Source organism: Helicoverpa zea, chromosome 1, assembly GCF_022581195.2.
Source record: "Helicoverpa zea isolate HzStark_Cry1AcR chromosome 1, ilHelZeax1.1, whole genome shotgun sequence".
Classification (NCBI taxonomy): Eukaryota; Metazoa; Arthropoda; class Insecta; order Lepidoptera; family Noctuidae; genus Helicoverpa; species Helicoverpa zea.
In genome coordinates this window covers 11,824,678-11,843,464 of record NC_061452.1, presented here as the reverse complement: position 1 = coordinate 11,843,464, position 18,787 = coordinate 11,824,678, and the positions used below count along the sequence as shown (strand labels likewise).

Below are 18,787 nucleotides of genomic sequence, written 5' to 3'. Positions count from 1 at the left end.
TACTATCGAAGATGGCAGACGTCGCGCGCCGCCTGCGCGCCGCTCGCGTGCGGCGCTTAGGTCGCGCGCGAGCTGCGCGCGGGCCAAGCAGAAGCGGCGCACGAACAAAAATGCACGCGCGCAGCTCGCGGACAGCTCGCGATCGGCTCGCGTGCTGCGCATTCGCCAGATGTGGACGCACCCTTAGATCTCACACCCAGTTACTTGATAGGGCCACTGAATGTGAAAGACACAAGCTTAGCACGCACTGTGAGCACAAATTATACTGGTACAATTTTGATATATCGAAGGAGATGTACAAATATCAAGTATTAGTGATGTGATCTCTTACAGATTATAGTTTAATAACGATTGTAAATGAAACAGGTGATAAGTCTAAAAGTTTATTACTTCAATAATTTAATATCACAGTTGAATTTCAAAATATTGTAAAATAATAACTAGACAATTTACTTACTAACTAAAAAATGTTATTACTCCAAAGAGCAGAATTGTATTAACACTACGACTAGGGTCACTACAATAGATAATATCGACTATCCACAGAGGCAACAGAGTTCAAATTTAAACATTATACACATCCAAACATAAACTGAATTACATTTTAAACAAGAATAAATTTAAAGATAGCTTGATAGATTTCAAAATAACAATTACTGGAGTAGCGATCACGTCGATAAAAATATCGATATCGATAAAACTATTAGACAAAGCGATGTTACACAACTAAAAAAAATATTTAATTTTATCACAAATTAATAAATTCATGTTTTCCTCCGTTTTATATTACTTTGTGATGTTTTTTTTATCAGTTCTAAAGTATCGCATTTCCAGGCAAGTTTTAGGAACTGGCTTTTAGCTTGATTTTAATGTGTCACACACTGTGTATAGACCGTAAGAGCAAGAACTAAAGTATCTTTTGACTTGTACATGTCCAGGAATAACAAAAAAAGCAAAAATAATAATACCTCTTAGATTTTGTACGTAAAACACTGAAATGGGAGGTAGTAGTACAGTCCATTATACATTTATATTGTGCCTAACAAATCTACTAATACAGTAACACTTTTAAATAATAAAAGAACATCCAAAGAACTGCTCCGTACACAAACAGCGAAAAAAATGCTACATACATTGGATACAGAACGCCTATACAAAGATATGATGTCACATGATATTCATACCGATGTATGCGACATCCGTTTTGCGGGCAAAGAATAAAACGTACCCGTGCTCAATATGCTTACTCCGGTTTCTATATCTTATCCATCCATAACTTTATGACTCCCTCAACAACAACAACTCTAAATTTTAATCTCGTATCTCAAACCATGGAATAGATATGATATGGAAATCCACTGTTTGTCACCAAGAGAAGATGGATACCACTGGCCCACTTTCACACTAAAATATTTACGTTTCACAACAAGATACTTCAAAAACTGTACAAATATTTAAAAAATAACTAGTGTTATGTCTGAACAATCTTTTTCTCTTTATCGAGTAGCATAGACAATTCTGGTGGCACATCTTTGTTATTCGCTTTGGCCATAGATACTAGATTCTTTACGAATTTCTGCGATGGCGGCACGTCCGCATCCTGCATTCTTCCAAATAGGGCTAAAGCTTCGGCGTAGTTATCATCACGTTCTGAAAAGAACAATTTATTCCCATTATATCGACGAATTCGTTTTTTGGAGAGGTAATCAGATATGGATAGTAGTGTTGCCATATTTTTTTTTGTGAAAATACAACACTATTTTGAAAAAAAAAGCAATACGTAAATCTTACTTTTTGTTGTTCATGATTAATTTAATGACCTTCAGTATCAGTACCTCTCTAATTTTAGGAATCAAAAAAAAAATACTATCAACCACCTTTTCTTAACTTCGATTAAAACACATATACTCACGCAAAACATCTAGCATCAAATCATAAATGTCTCTAATATCGATACTGCGCAAATCCTTAGCGCATTCCGCTATCGATTCTAAAGCCTTGATTTTCTTCTCATCGGCGAATCGTTCACAGCGACGTAAGATGGCGTCGGGATGAAATTTCACTGTGGGGTCTAAGAATAATTTGCGAAGAGTCTTCTTGTAACCGACTTCTGCTAATGCTCCTATTATTGTCAACTGGAAGGGTTAAAGGTAATAAGATTAATAGGGGTTATTTTGTTAATTTATGTTGATATATCATGTGCAGAATTAAAAGAAAGATACGAGTAAGAAAGACAAGGCTTATATGGAAAATATATAAACTTAAATAGAATCTAGAAATCAATTTGTACAGTTGCAGTATTACTATAAAGAGAAAACTAATTGACCGATTAAAAAAAACTATTATATTGATACGTTATCCCTATTAACACAGATTATATAATACTATCCAGCAACGGGAAACAAGATCCCCAGGATGACTAAAACCATGTGAAACAGCAAATCAATGATATATCCCTATTTAAAACTAGTGTACCTGAACATCTCCCGGGCCATGCACCTTCTTATCGATATTAAGTACGATCTGCACTAATTTGTTCAGTCTTCCGTTAGTCTTCTCATTGTTCAAAAATTTCTCTTCTGTCTGTCCGTCACCCATAAGATGCAGGAGTTTGCATAGAAGCTCGTGTTTTAATGGAGTTTTGTTATATTTGTTAGCTAGGGATACAAATTCGTTGACTGCTTCTTGTACGTTGTCACTATAAATTAAATTAAATGTTTATTTCTGTTTTTTTTTTTTTTTAATAATAATTTTAGCTAATGATAAACATTTGTTCAGCTCTTTTCAGGTTCTGATTCTGATTGACTGATTCTTTATATATTTTTTTCCTTTATCAACTTATACGGTGCAAGAAAGTATCATTGACAAAAATCAGAACATCTAGGATCCACCGTAATTTTAAGCAGAGTGAGCATGTTTGAGAAGTGTGACATGTGACTTTTTCATGTTCAAAACAACACAAAAATTCTTAATCTGGGAGCTAGGCCAAGGGCCCATCCAAGTATCTATTATTTTTATGACTTGTACCTTAGAATATAATACTATACTTACTTCTTCAAATGCACCCTAATCAGCGGCCCCAACATGATGTTACTAGGCTTGCAGTACTTATTCTCTATAAGCAGATCGAACATCTTCCGCACTTCTACGTGAGACCCCTGTGCGGCCGTCGCGTCGAGTAGCCGCCAACAATTCATTGCTATGCTGCGACCGCCTTTTATGTTCCTGGTGTTAGGTAAAACAGATGTATAAGAAATGTTGAAAAAAGAAACTTTATAATATAATGTTTGAATGTAGATAAGTGTATCTCTGCAAAATAGGTATGTACACAAAGGATAGGTAGTTACGATGTTGGTAAATTAGTCAACCATGTGCTTTAATTAAGTATTTCATGTTCAAAAATATTATAGTTCTATACCAATATTATAAAACAGAAATGTTTGTTTACTTCAACTCGTTACAGTAGCTATTGTATCAAGTTTTTTTGAAAATTGTATTTGGAAAATTATGCTAGTAATTGTTAGCCCGTTTATGGAAGATGGGTTTATGGGGAGGGGGTTGCTTTTTAACTGGTTGCGCAAAGTCATTCCTGCCAGAACCATAAAAAAATCTTACCTCTTCTTAGACTGCTCATTAATTAAATCAAAAGCCTGATTGATCTTCTTCCGATACACCATAAGCGTTGCAAAGTCGATGATCTTATACTCGTCAAGCGTGAAGTTAGGAGACGATTTGTTGAGATCCGCTAAGGCAACTTCAGCCATATCAAGTTCTCCAAGTTTAACGTGAAGATCGAATATAGCCGCTTTCATGCCAGCTGATAGAAATACCTGGGAAATTAGAAAATATCGTTAGAGTTACAAGACAAGAATTTATGAGAAAGACTAAACTTATAGATGATGATCTGTTTGGCTTTTTCCCAACTATGCTGGGCTCGGCTAAAAGTCTGACCGAATGCAGCTAAGAAACAATGTTTCACTTGGAGCGACTGCCTATCTGACCTCAGGGCAAGCTAATACTCATGTAAGACTGATTGTCAAATTTTCTGGACTCTAACGATTTCCAAATATTCAAATGACAGCCGGGATCCACCAATTTAACAGTCTCTCAAACCTGATATTATAATGTTTCTAGCTTTATATTGCCTAGATAAATATATCGCCAATCGTATAATCGTTAATGCCAATAATTAACAATAATCACTCACCCCTTCTTTCTGGCACCTCTCAGCAATTTCTCTAGCGGCCTGCAAATTCCCCTCTCTGCAGTACTGTTGTAACAACCTCCGTAATGTGCCGCGTGTGTTCATGCCTTTAGCTTCGAGCTCGGCCAAGTGGGCACGGAGGTTTTCTTCGCTCATGTGTTTCTGGAATATTCCATGGGCTTCATTAAGTATCATAAAAATATATCCTATATTATAAACATATATTTTGCTACTTAAATTCGTGATATATTTTTAAATAGAAGCCTTTCATAAACTTTGGGATGCTTTTTCGTCCCACTTCTTATTCCACTACCCCATGGTGAAAGAACGAGAGATTATCTCTTAACTTATAAGTATTTTATAAAGCTGAAGAGTCAAATTGCTTGAATACGCTAATCTCAGGAAGCACGAAACTGATAAAAAAATATTTTAGTGTTAGAAAGCAGAAAGGCTGTAGCTATATGCTAGGGTTTATTCGGGTACACGAAGTAGTTCCCACGGGATGCAGATTAAACAACAAGCTTATGACAAATAGTGAAGCATATTTTTGTTACATAAATAAATGCATGCCATATTTTATATATAGGGGCGTTCCATAAATTACGCGATGTATAGAATAGAATAAGTCTTTATTTGCTGACAGCCAGTTTCTTCATCAAAAGTAAAAGTCAAAGTAATGTCTAAAGTAAAAGTAACGGTCAAATTCGTTTTTTCAAGGCTAAAGTAACAGCAAAACCGATAGAAAAAGTGAATTTGACCGTTGCTTTTACTTAAGACATTACTTTGACTTTTACTTTTGATGAAGAAATTGGCTGTAAGAATGTAATCCCCTAGTTTTCAAAATTAACACTTTTGTATAAATTCACCAGATAAAATAATTCTAATTAATCTATCTATCCAAGTCTTACCGGGTGCGGTAACTGCTGGTCGAAAACATCGCCGTCGTCCACAAGCCTTTCGTCAGTAATCGCTATGATTAAATCACGGAAGTTATCTATGGCGTCCTGGTCGTATTTCTCCGGGACACGGGCAAGGCAATAGTCGGCGGCTACAGTTGACATCTTTATCGTGGATTTCTGTAGGCCCTGGTAGTGAAAACATAATTTATATAAATAACATCATGTATATAAAACATATTTATGTATGATATCTAACAGAGAAGCATGGAAGAAAAACACATGTTGCGCCGACCCCAAATTACTTGGGAATAGGGCAGGAAGAGGATGTATATAAAGCATTTTCTTGAATATTTTTCTTCAATTATGCACAGTATTGTAGAAAATATTATGTATGTCAATTTATCCAGGCAAAAAAATTAGGCCAGGTGGTGAAAAAAAACTAAAAAAAGCCAACTGGAATATCTTCATTTAAACGCAATTAAGAAGCGCTAGTTTTTTTATAGGATTTCTTTTCTATCACCCATTAAAGCACCACAAGAAGTGTCAATATCGTACTTTGTTTACTTAAATTAAAAATAACTATCAGCGCCATCTACTTTTAAAAAACATACTCCTTCATTCAAAACTCACCTTCAACAAATTAGTAACATCAGTCAGATCAGTCTTTATCTTGGGATGCTGCATGAACTTGCAAAGGAATCTCCCCACCCAGTCTTTATTTTGCTCAATAGACTTGTCAGTAATGTCTTCTAATGTATGTATCGTTGAGGTAATGTCTGCACTTATTAGATAGCCTTTCAATAAAGGTTTCATTAGCTTCTCTGCATCGACTTTGCCTTTGAATAATTCGCCTGTAATAGAATAGTTTTGATAAATATACTTATTGAATTCACTGTTCTAAATAAGTTTGTATTTCGGGTTGTATAAATATGTTCCTCGAACACTGCATTTTGTACAAATCTTCAAAGAATTGAGTTTGAATTCGAAGGAAAGGTTAATGAAATAAATGTTTAGTTGACTGTCCAATACCTATCTGTACAAGCATAATAATATCATTTAAGGCTAATAAATGTTCTTGACAGTTATTTATAGATCTCTGATAGTCATGATAATGAATGTATTACATCAGAAAGCAGACGTAAAATCTTGCCGATGTGATTGCAGCCTGAGGGAGTATCAGACTCTTACGGGCTAAAACCCACCACATTCCTTCATAAGCCCTTTATGTACCAGAGCTGTAGTAACTCCTTCGAACAATTCCGTAACCCCGACTGGAACCCCGTTAACCCCGTTAAAGTTAAATATGAAAACTAAATACTCACACAACTCACTAGCCGCCCTAACCTGTCCAGTATTCAGTAACGTCTGCATCATAGGAGTCAACACAGTGGTAACCGACAGTCCCGTTTCCAGGAATTTCTTCATCAAGTTCTGCGGTGAAGTGAAACTGACGTACGGTAGCGTGTAGTCCATTATAGTGTCGTAGTCAGGTTTGACGTCCATTTGTACCATCGTTGTTAGGGTGTTCATTATTCCTGGGTGAAAAGAATGGTGTTTTTTGACTTGTTTACTTGTAGTTTTTTTTTTTTTAATTAGAATCGAACTTTTTTATAATTTTGACGTTCATAAGTGCTAGTAAAGGCCTAAATGAAATAAATAATTTGGCTTTGACAATATACCATAAGTATGTTGATGAATTGGTCAGCAAAGGATTTTCAAAAATCGTTTGTGTTATTGAAAGAAAAATATGCCTTTGATTTTGACAAAAGATTGTGGTTAGGTAAGCACATTGTTATGCAATATTTGGAGTTATATGTTCAACTTTAAGGTACACTCACAATTTGATTTTAGTTATTAAAAAAATGGGCTTCACTCTCTAACAGTAGTCTTACAAGCATCTTATTGTCCTCCAATAGGAGTCTTACAAGTGACGTCACAATCTCTCAAAATAAATTTTCAACTCTTTATCTTATTGCATAAATTTTAATTTCGAAATTAAATCAAATACACAACTACATCAAAAAACATACCTTTCTCCCCATAAGTCTTAGAATTATGCAGCAATATCGGCCAGAAGTAATGCGATCTTAGAGTAATTCCAAGTTGTTTCATCCTAGTCATGAGATCTAATGCGAGGGGTACTTTGGCCTGCTGTAACGCGGCTTCGCAGGCGTTTTGTAACGCTATCGGATTACGGCCTGATGACATGAGTTCTTGAGTTATGAGGCCTATTATGCTTGATGGCTGGAAAGTAGACAAAAAAGGTTAAGATTAGTTTGACTTTATAGGTCTGTGTTGTTAAATTATGTATTTAAGTAATAAGTGGCATCAGTAAGTAAAGATATATAAGAACATGAATAAATGCAAATAATATTGTGATAAGGGAATAATTAGATATTTAGCTCCATACATACGGTTTAAAGCTCAATAGCTATACACCGTGACTTTTTAGTCGTCTTACAACGGCAGCCCACTTCATGTATCCAATGACTAGTAAACGTTCATATAAAAAAAATATATTTATGAGATTTGAATAATTTAAAAATAAAAATTAATTCATTATTATGATGCATGACGTAGATTATAAGAACACCCTGTTGTGAGCACTGCCCGAATCTTGTATCAATGCGGCGCCTACTTTACCTACTTTCTACCATTTGATAGGTAAAAATTTTTTTTTCAGTATTTTTCTTTGCACCTATTATCTTAATTAAGTAAGGCTATAAAATGAATAATCGTGTCTATATAGTGGTATTTTATGTCGGATAGATTGAGTGGACCACCTTTGTAAGACGACTAAAAAGTCACGGTGTATTAACCAAGATCTACTTGAAAGTGAAGATAATGTTAAAATAAGGTTATTTTCATACAGCCCTTAAATCAAAACCCCCTTGAAAAAAATATAACCTTCGGCGTCTATATCTATATGGCTTTGTATACGGTAAGCAGAAAATATTCTTAGACTTCGAACCAGTCTAAAACATAGATAAAGAGGGCTATCTTTCCTTTAAGTAAACAAGCTGACGAATTATTTGGATAATCTTACCATAGAGGCTTTAACACAATCTCGCACCAAACTTCTTCCATGCAATCCCTGATCATCTTTAGGCCCAAATGAAGGCAACGGCAAGCATTTGTATATTTCCAAAGCAGCTAGCGGATGGTTTTGGAACACCAGAAGTGTGGAAGTACTTTGCATTAATGGTGTAATTGACGGTGTCTTCAGTATTTCTTGTGGAAGATAGCTTAGAACCTGGAATTTTAGAAGAATAAATTCTTATTATTATATTATTTTTAATGAGGACAGCTGGAAGCTGACCTCAACGTGTTGACAAAGGGCTACACAGATGATGACATTGTAAAACATTTACGTTTTCAATAATTAAATTGACATTGATGTAAAAGACGGACTATGCTCCCAGGAAATAGCGTGTCTGTCAACTAATTTAACTATATTCTTCGTCCTCTCCTCTATAAACTAACTTTGCTGTGCCCGACAGGGTCCATATTTGTTTCTTTTAATTTTACCCACCAGCCTGTACACATTATGGAATGCAATAAAGTTATTGAGTATATTAAGACACCGAGTTCTTTGAGAGTTTGTCTAGTTTTTTTTTTTATCCCAAGGACTTCTGAAACTTTAGATTTGAAAAAAAAAATTTGCCTATCTATTGAGAGCGAAAAAGGCTACTTTTAATCTGGCTGCACGTAAAGTAGTTCCTACCGTAAGCTGTGGATTCGGGGGATGGAAGCTAGTTTTATTCAATTATTATTTTACCTTAGGTATTGGCTGATACAATGCAACCCAAGCTAAAGTCTTCACAATCTCCATGATATGTGCCTCAGTAAATTGTAAGCCGTTCTTCTTAGCTTTTTCCATTTCATCTAATAAAGCATCAGTCTTCTTGTTCCAAGCAAGGGCTCTGGTTGTGGCCGTGTATGTGTCTATTGAGGGGTCAACGTTCAGTGACCGCATCATTGTCATTACTTCTTGTATGTTGTGGACATTCCTGGAGTTTAGAAATAAGGTTTTGACTTGTAAATCATAATCTTGTGTACTTTAATATTTTGGGCACCTATTGTTGGTCTTTTAAACCAATTTCTGTACTCAATTTGAGTACAAACCAAAATAAGGTAAATAAAGAGTATAGTGCCATAGTAGCAATGCGTAATGTGTCTTGTGTAACTTACCCTGCCTTTCCTTGACAAATGATGAGGGAATTGAATATACTTTCAGTGGCTGGCAGTCCTTGTGCCTTCATGTTGGAAATCACTTCTGTTGATTGGTTCAGGTCACCTGCCTGAAAATTTAAATATAATTCAGATTAACTGCTTGTGTCACTAATTATAAAACAAATGTGTCTACCATATACCTGCGCTCTAGCATATAAAGGATAACAAGTAAATAAATAAACTGTAGATTAAACTAATTTGAATGTTCAAATCAGAAAACATATTGCACTACCCCCATTTAAATTAAAAACAGGGCAATCATAAAAATCCTCTGGCAATACATAAAAAATTGTTGATTTTAATAGATAGAAATAATGGGGTAGAGAAATCAACCTGAACAGTTAAATATAATCTATATTATCCTATTTTTAGTTCCCAAGTGGTTTATTTTAATTTTATTTCCTACAAATCAAATTATCTTGTAAAATAAAAATGAATAGGTTATAAGTTTCTATACAAACCTCCCCAAGAGCTCTAAGTATTAGCTCATAAGTAGTGGTGGTAGGCTTTGCAGGTGCCATCTGGCTGATAAAGTTGCTAACTGTTATAGTCCTGTTGTTAGCTATGTACACCTTCAGCAGCTCATTGTAATGCTCTACTCCAAATTGTGTATGAGGCCTTGGGAGAAAGAAAAATATATTTATTAGCATTTAAATCTCGAAAAAGGAATATGGTTGTTTTACCAAGCTTAAAATATAAGTAGAATTTACTTGTATTCATAGTTTTTAATCGCTATCATTGGGCTAGTAAGCATCAAGATCAAGATCTGTGTCAGCCTAGGTTAAATCTTAATTTACCCAAAGAAAATAAGTTTGATGGAAAATAAAAGCTTACTTTATGGTATTCCACACCTGTTCCACCATCTGCATTCGACACAAAGCCGTCTCATCAGGCAGTAATTCCCCGCAGCATCGGATCAGAAGCAAGCCTTGTTTCTTAGTCGAAAAGTTATACTCCTTCACTTTAGCCAGTACTCTTTGTAAGTCATTCTTATATACTCTGTTCTTCTGGTATAGGTCTGTGTTAAGCGCGGCAACATATTTTTCAAGTACTTCTTGAGAAGACAACGCCGGTTTCTTAACTCTGTTTCCATGTAATGAATCTTCTTCTTGTGCTATTTTAGGTGAATGTCGAATTTCTACATTCTTTTCTGCAAACCTATGTTGAGCATTCACAGTTATTGATCTGCAAAATTTTAATGATATCAACAGAAGAAATAAATTAAAATAAGAAACAATTTAAAAAGATCCTAACCTAGTCGCATTTAGATTATACGAATTATGTAAACGTGGAGCTAGTATATATTTCCTATTTAGCCTCAGACTATTGTGCAGTATTGTTCTTGAAGCACCAGCAATTTTAATGTAATGCCGAGATAACATTTTTTAGTTATTTTGTAAAAAAGAATTTTTTATTTTTCGATTTCAAAATTCTTCAAAATACAGTTTTGACATTTGACTGCTAAATGGTATTGCCATTTTACGAAAATACTTTGATCAGGGGTTTGAGCACTTCCCTGTATGAAAAAGAAACAATGTAATTTTGTTTTTTAGGATCACTGTAAAAACCCATATATATTCAAATTCATTCATCATCTTTTTAAATATTGTATTAGTATGAAATGTATGTAATGAGCATCGTGAGCTGCCGACACGTCCCGGAACTGCATCAAATCTGCTCTGCACTTCTTATTTGTATGTATTGAAGAGAAATCATCAAGTGACTCCTCCTGCTGAGTGCTGTGGTGCATCGTGCGTGAGAGAGTACTAAAACCATTTTACCATCCCTTATGTACCAGGGCCAAGGTAACTCTTTCGAACAATCTCGCTACCTCGACAGCTCTGGGGTTTGCTTTGTTTGTTGTAATCTCCTTGAGGAGCGTGAGGAACAACGTATTCATTTATCGCGCGGTTCCACTCGTTGAATAATGGTGAGTGGTGACTTTATTACACCGTGTTCCAAAATAATAAATAGGTCATAGTAATATTTATTTAAGCCTTGGCATTTTGATAAAAGGCCCAGTAACGTTGTAAGTACAGCGCTATCTAACTATTTTCGGATGTTTTTATTTTTAATTCATAAAAAGAAAATCTCTTATTATTTTCATTGTTGCTAGAAATCATTGCAAATACACGGTTTGCACAATTCGTAATAATTAATCGTCTAGGGGGTGCCTTAGAACATTACTGTTGGTTGGTAGAACTGCAATTTGTCGCTAACTTCACTCAAGTCCAATACGTGGCGCTAGTGTCGAAGCGAGTGACCGCCTGCCTGTCATTGTCAAACTGAATCGTGATTCGTGGATGCCAAGTGTTTTGTGTTGTGAGTGAATGTCGAAAATTGATGTAATCTATCGTTGTCATGTGGTAAGTGTTCATTATCATCTAAAAATTTCATAAATTCCTGTTTAGGGGCTGTTAGAGTCAGGCAGATGCGTTTTAAAGTTTGACGATTTGAAGTTGAAGCCGCCGTTACTTGACCGCCATCGCCCAAGCCTGTCGATGTCGGCGGTCGGCTCGGCTCCGCCTTTGCAGTTAAACGTGACATTTAACACGATACTCGTATTATTTTCAAGAAATACACGTACTCGTGGATGTTCTAAGCGTTATTGTTGTATAATTAAATTTACTCCAGTGACCTAACCTTGTAAGAATTTGTATCTTCTCAATGCTTGTAACCAGTTTTCCAGTAGCGAAGTTAGTAATGCCGACTTCCCGCCGATGAATCACTACAGTATTATGTTGATATTTTTTTCGTGGGAAACATTTAACGACTTTGTAATGTAATCAGTTATTTACTCAACAATATTAAGTTTATTTTACTAATCAGAATTTAATTGTTAACCTATAAATAATATGTGAAATTAAGCTTATATTTGATCTAAGTAATAATTCAGAAATCTTTCAAATACTCATTGACATGCATGTTAAAATATTGCAGCATGCTTGCCCTACTGGTTTTTAAAATTAGAAAATAAAAAATTCAATCTTTTTAATATTTCTTTAATTATTAGCAATAGGGTCAGCAATATTGATTATAGGTATTACCCAGCACAAAAAAACAATTACAGTTTGGTCTGTGGGTCTTCTTAGGGTATTTCCTTAAAGTCTGATCACATCATTTCCCACAAAGTTATTAGAATAACATTTGGCTTGTTTGTTGAAACTTTATTAAAAACTCATTTAGGACAGATAAGATTTTTTCTATAAGCAATTTTGAGTAAGTACCTTCAGTTGACAATGCAAATGCATAATACCTAAGAAACAAATCTATTTCCCATTAGCATTCAAAATTATTACTGTCTATTTTCAGCAGTATTGATGTCCTATATTCTATTCTCTTTATATCTATATAATTCTATTGAACTCATTAAAATAAGTGGGTTACTAATGTCCGTTGGCCTGTCTGAAAAGTCCAAAAGCCAGATAATACAAAAAACAAATACACAAATACAATACTAACTATGTATTACATAGTAATTCTAAATTAATTAACCATTTAGTTTTTTTCAACTGTTAGAAAAGCTACAGAGCAGTCTGAAATTATCATTAATCATATTAGATTCACCTATTCTTATGATTCTTATAATGTCCCATTGTTTGTTAAATAGTAAATTATCTCATGATAACTCATAGTCATAACATAATATGTATTGTTATTGAGTAAAAGTCTCTATAACATAATAAGTAAAGATTTCCATTTCTGTTTTAAACAGAAAATGATCTAGTTGTTATGAGAAACTGTCTCAAAACAATTAGTTTTTTATTCAGGAGTATAAGGGCTGTAGTTCCCATGGATGTTTTATGTTAATCATACTTAAGTTCAACAGAGTTCTAAACCTATTTTTCTATCGCTAATAACTGCAAGAATTTATAATAAAAATTTTCACTTGTCTCTTACAAATCGTTTCAGATCAAATGCTTTCAATAACGGCGCGCAAAAAATGCTACCTACGGCCATACCTTCCAAAAAAAATCTTTAGAAACTGTATTAAAAATACCCGTAAATCTCTCGAAGGGTGGCTATGATCTTCTCACTAAAAGGCACAGGGGATACTTTTAAATATCAATTCTCACCATCGATTTACGTCGATTTACTGTAAATATTATCAACATGATTTCGAAACAAAATGCCATTCACGGTAACTTGCATAACTCAATTTTGATATCAAAACGTTATGAGCAAGCAATGCTAATACGAGTTCCGATACCGAATATATCGGTAAATACCAAAGAAAATCGAGAAGAATTCGTTCAGATAATAATGATACCATGTAACGCGATGTTCTGGTATTTATCAACGGCATCCTACCGAATCGACATCGTTCGACATTCGATACCAACCGTCCCTCACCCTGGGTCAACGAAGTGAGAATTGACGCCAATTAGCTAGACTCACGTCCACATGTGACCGCCGAACTGTTCAATTTGCTTGAGAAACATTTGCCTGATGTGCCGATCTTGCGTAACAAGAATGGCGTCGCTAAGAAGGGGCAGAACACGTTTCAGCTATTGTTCGGTTGTATGTTCGCGCCAGAATTTATGATCAAGTCATTGTTATTTGTGCTTCCCGCAAATGTTAGTGGATACTTATGATGAGTTTTGTATTATAACACCTCATTATTCTTCTGATATTGGCTAGTCTTCAAGCAAAGAAATCGTCCATGTAGATTTCTACTCGTAACTTAGGCAACCATTTCACTTATTAGATCCTTTTCTCTAGTTACAAAGACGTGTACCTAATTCCATAAAGGTTCTTGAGATCTAGAGAGTCCTTGAGTAAATAAATGATGAACATGCTAAATAATTAATACCCGTGCGTGAGGGGTGTTAACAACTTACCTTTGCCTGTATCGCCAAAGGTTGTCAAATCATTACAACATTTGCACAGTGATTCACTCTAAGGCCATAAATCGAAAAATGTCATTGGCTTATCCCCATTAGATCTACTTACTAACTGATTAACAAGTTAAGAAGCTTCCGAAAACTCTAAATATCCGTGTCATAAGGTCAACTTATTATTAACTTTTGTGCATCGGAAGTTAGCGCATCTCGACTCTAATTTATCGCAACGTGTGAGTCATCAAAACTTAACACTTTGTTTTTGAGTGTCACTATTCCAAATCAAGTGTTTACGTATGTTGATAGTATGGAGGTCCAAGACCAAGGTATGTACTTCTATTATCAACTACTTTTTTATTTTTTTTAATGCCCTTAATAATTTTTTTTTATTTTTTTATTGAAGGTAGCGTTTTTGTGGATTTGTTTGGTATACTTTGATTTCATTTGGACCTATAACTTTTTGCTGCTTAGTGCTGCACTTGAGGCAAATGTTTTTCGAATAAAGAGGATGTTCTTATAAAACCATATAAGTTTCATCTGCATCTTTCTGCCCCTTCTTGGGTTAAAGGAGTGTCAAAGTATGCATGTCCATAGTAAAGAAAAAACTTCATATTTTAAGTTTTCAGCTTTCATGTTGTTTTAGGTAAAGTTTTCAAATGTTCTGTTTCGAGGACGACTATGTTTGACATTTGGCACTCTAAAGAGGGTAGTCCAAATGAAAAATGCAACATGTCCTGAATACTTTGACTGAAACATCGGACCTTTCGGACGACATCGAAAATATCAAACTAGAGACTTTAAGTAATAACATTATGAATGTATGTAAACGAATTTCTCATTATTGGGCAAAATCAAATCGTAGTAGGTCTAAGTTTATAGAGAAATATTCAGATTGGCTGAATGTAGTTGAAAATATTGATGTAGAGCTAATTGAGTTACATGTATCTCAGAAGTGTGACCAAGTTGAACCATCAACTTCTTCATTCAGATCCCTTCCTAACAGGTTTACGAAAGTTACCTGTCAAAAACAAAAGGTGTACTATCAAAATCTACTATATTTGTTATCTGTTTGTAGTTAAAACTTTTTAGCTTGAATGTATTCTGGTATATTTTGTGTTTTGTGTGTATTTGCAAAAAAGGTTGTTCATGTATTTTTGCTGTTTTATTTTATTCCTTTATGGTTGTTTTTAATATAAATAACCATTATTTATATAGATTTTTCATTAAAAGTCGCAGTATGACATGTTTTAGGTTAATCGTCTGAAACAAAATTACTGCGAGACATTTTTACACCTAAATAGTATGATATTTTTTTTAAATGAATGTGGTTATGTTATAATTTTAATAATTTACACTTCTCTTAACATATTTCAACGTGTAAAATAAATTAATTAAAAGTATTTGTGAGTTTCGTATTTATGGCCGCCTTTGTATGGAACGTGAATCACTGTGATTTGGTATCAAATCACAAACGGGCATGACTTGAAGGCTGGATCGTCTAGCAAAAGTGCCGAACAACTGCATATTTAAGTGATATCTTTCACCATAACTTCCTCTAGAAACTCCTTCCTCTAGTTCAATAAACTTATGACTTTGAGACCGCTTTTGATGCTGACATTAAATCTTTATTCGTCACATCCCTAATCGTTGTTCGAAGATGTAACACTCATCGTGTTCATCCCAAAAATAACTCTTCATCCCAAAAATAACAAATAACAATGAACATATTTCAAGCCCTTTTGTTTTTTACCCTATGGTAATATTTTGCTGATAGCTTTTAGTAAAAGTATTTGGCACAATTCATCTTCATATTGACTGTATGCTCATTATATTATTTTTAATTCACTTTCCATGGATAAAAAGACACTCGTAAAGGTACTTAAAACGTCAAAAGGTCTTGATGAGGACCCAAAATACACAAACGACCCAAAAGTTTTCGCGAACTCCGTATTCTAACCACAAATTGTTGTTCAAAAGACATTTCATTAAAAAGCCGAAACTCGTCTTAGAAGGTTCAGCCGTGTCTGACAAGTGACATGTACTAAACACGAAAAGTAATTAAAATTAATTATGGTGGCCATTATAGATTACGTAATACTTATTTGTAGCATCACCACTTGTGTGTACGACCCTCGACGTTTGTAGGCACTCCGCTTTATCAGTTCCTTGTTAGCGTTCAGATAACATTATTTTTTGAACCTTGTAACGTTAATAGTGTATACAGATTCTTAACACGTCATAATGTTTTAAATCTCAATGTTTTATATCTTCACGTGTTTGTAGAGGTTTTGAACTTGGCTAAATATTACCTTCTCACTTCAAAATTATTTTTGGCGTTAAACGTGAAATGGCTTATTTACTTCCAGCTATTCGTTATGATAATATCATAGTAGATGCTCTAATAGCGAAATTGAAGAAAGTAGGTTAGTTACTGCACATTAATAATCTTATCATCCACATTGCAGTATTTGTTACACACTATTGCGAACTAAACTCGTAACATTATTGCCGTGTGTGGCTTCCTAAGCTAGTACCTTGTGCTGCACTCGTGATACTTATAAATAACACTAGCATTTGTTTGTATTGTTATCCTATCGTGGAAGGATTTTCTTTAGAGAAACCGAGAATAGCAGAATGCAAATACTGTTGCTAGTTTTCGCTGATTGCACTCCCATTAGATATCTATGTGCTTATCATCATCGAATTTATTTTGCCACTTCATGGAAAACGAGAGTAAAACGAAAGAGACCCATGAGTTCTGTTTTAAAATATTTACACGATTCCTATTTCCGTAATTAGCTTGAAAGCTGTCAGTGTCGCTTCGGACAGCGAAAAAGCGGCCATGACTGTAACCTTTCAGGGTCAATGTCGTCTAAATTTACTATTCATTATCATGACCTTTGGCTCTATGACAAAATCATGCGGTCGAGTTTGACCTTCACCTGTGTAGTTCTTTCTGTTTAAAAAAAAGAACCTGAAGGTATGAAATATTTCATGAGTGGAGCTTCTCCATGAAATGCCCATAAAAGAGCAAAGTGAATTTGTTTGAAAGATACGACATTTGTACACTCTGATGATAAAATGGGAACATAAATAATGTGTGGAAATGAAGACGTAATATCTTACGAACGCCGAAAAGAAATCACAACGACCAATCTCTTTCATCTTTTCATTCCTTTCACATCAATTGGAAGAAGTATAGTTTAGAACTTTCAATCCGATCTATTTCCGATATTCAGTTCTCTCTAAATTCGGAATGTATCAAAGTTGAAGTTACGTCAGTTTTGTTATCGAAGTTCCTAGTTTGGGGTCGCAATAATAGCAGATTATTTCATCACGTTAGAAAGCCTAATCAATAACCTCGTCGGGATTTGGTATTGGTATCACGTGACATTTTCGCGAGAATTCAAATTGAATTGGATTTGAATTGGTAGCACGAGGTTTTGAATAGTGGAGCAATAACGAGAGGTAACGCTAAACGATTGGTTTGTTTCAGTGAACCCCAATTTTCTGGAACTTCTCTTCTTAATTCTGTTCAACCGACTTCATGAGGCTAATTTAGCTGCTGCAAACGTTTCATTTAATCGAACAACTTCTACTTGTACATCACTCTTTTTAAACATACAAGTAGTTTGTAAATCTTATTTGTTGAGATCACGTTAAAAATTTCATGCTACACGCTGATTAGTCATGTTTGCCACATGCTTCCACTAGGTAGTAAAGTTGTTCACTTCCAGATATCGTGTAGTACTGTTCTTATTATTTTCTTCACGCTTGACGGAATAATTGCGGTTGAATAGCCGTTGCTCTAAATTTCGGGGTGTTGCCCTGAGTTTATTTCAAAGTTATGGCCAATTTGTGTTTGTCTTGAGGAGGCAATTATGAAATTTGAATAACAGGCCTTTACTTTATTGACTACTGTTTATAATGATTATGGTGTAACTTTGATATTAAAAGTTAACGCCACATCTGATTTTAGCCAATGAAGTCATAAAGAATTGAATGAACCTTGGAAACGCTACTTGTGGCGGATACATTCCAAGAAGTCTTTCATTGAAGAGACCTCATTTTTCCATATAAACTCAGATTATCTAAATAGGCTTACGCTCGTCAGCGTAGGCTTATCCGTGAAACCATCTTCTAAATCTGGACGCGATGAGCATATCATTGTTAGTTCTGTGTCGTGCGTGCGCGCATCTACACAATACAGGGTATCTGCAGGAGGTCCACTACATACAATATCAGTTAATAGGGTTCAAAACATGTTATACCTACAATACAATTTTTCTTATTTGTTGAGGTTAGTTTTAGACATCAAGTGCGCCTGTTTTACGGATTCAATAGTATTCTTCAGTTATTAAAAGACGCACCAAATTGTCAATTTTATTAAACACGAATTTTCAAACTTCTATCACTTCTCCTTTCGATAATATTTTACCTCGCTGTGTGCAAATGGACTAGGTGACTTGATTTGATAACCTGGACCTTCTATGCTATTAGAGACTTTGTGGCAGGACCTCGTTACTCATGCGCAACGGCATGACTGCGGCGGATGGCAACCGATACGTGGAATCTGTTGCAAGTAACAAGCGTTCATACCTCTGAGCTTC

The 18,787-nt window shown here is 34.9% G+C and overlaps 2 protein-coding genes across 3 annotated transcripts in view; one reads left to right on the top strand and one right to left on the bottom strand.

Annotated features, from left to right (window-relative positions):
* Positions 1–370: 370 nt before the first annotated feature.
* LOC124632694 (leucine-rich PPR motif-containing protein, mitochondrial-like) lies at positions 371–10,793 on the bottom strand. 2 transcript variants are annotated; one of them, XM_047167643.1, is made up of 16 exons: positions 10,591–10,793; positions 10,171–10,521; positions 9,798–9,954; positions 9,295–9,404; positions 8,882–9,113; positions 8,150–8,356; positions 7,134–7,347; positions 6,426–6,638; positions 5,734–5,954; positions 5,113–5,289; positions 4,208–4,366; positions 3,616–3,830; positions 3,052–3,225; positions 2,476–2,698; positions 1,913–2,135; positions 371–1,650 (listed from the first exon to the last, which is right to left on the bottom strand). In XM_047167643.1, the coding sequence occupies exons 1-16, from the start codon at positions 10,716–10,718 to the stop codon at positions 1,472–1,474; spliced, it is 3,183 nt and encodes a 1,060-aa protein (XP_047023599.1). In that variant the 5' UTR covers positions 10,719–10,793; the 3' UTR covers positions 371–1,471. The 2 variants fall into 2 exon arrangements, with proteins under 2 accessions (XP_047023599.1, XP_047023606.1); XM_047167650.1 differs by having other exon boundaries at positions 10,171–10,494.
* A 768-nt stretch (positions 10,794–11,561) lies between these two features.
* Positions 11,562–18,787, top strand: part of LOC124637175 (ADP-ribosylation factor 6) — a 46,935-nt gene continuing 39,709 nt past the window's right edge. Inside the window, exon 1 of the mRNA XM_047173563.1 lies at positions 11,562–11,702. The gene's annotated coding sequence lies outside the window, so the exon portion shown is untranslated. The remainder of the gene's footprint in view (positions 11,703–18,787) is intronic.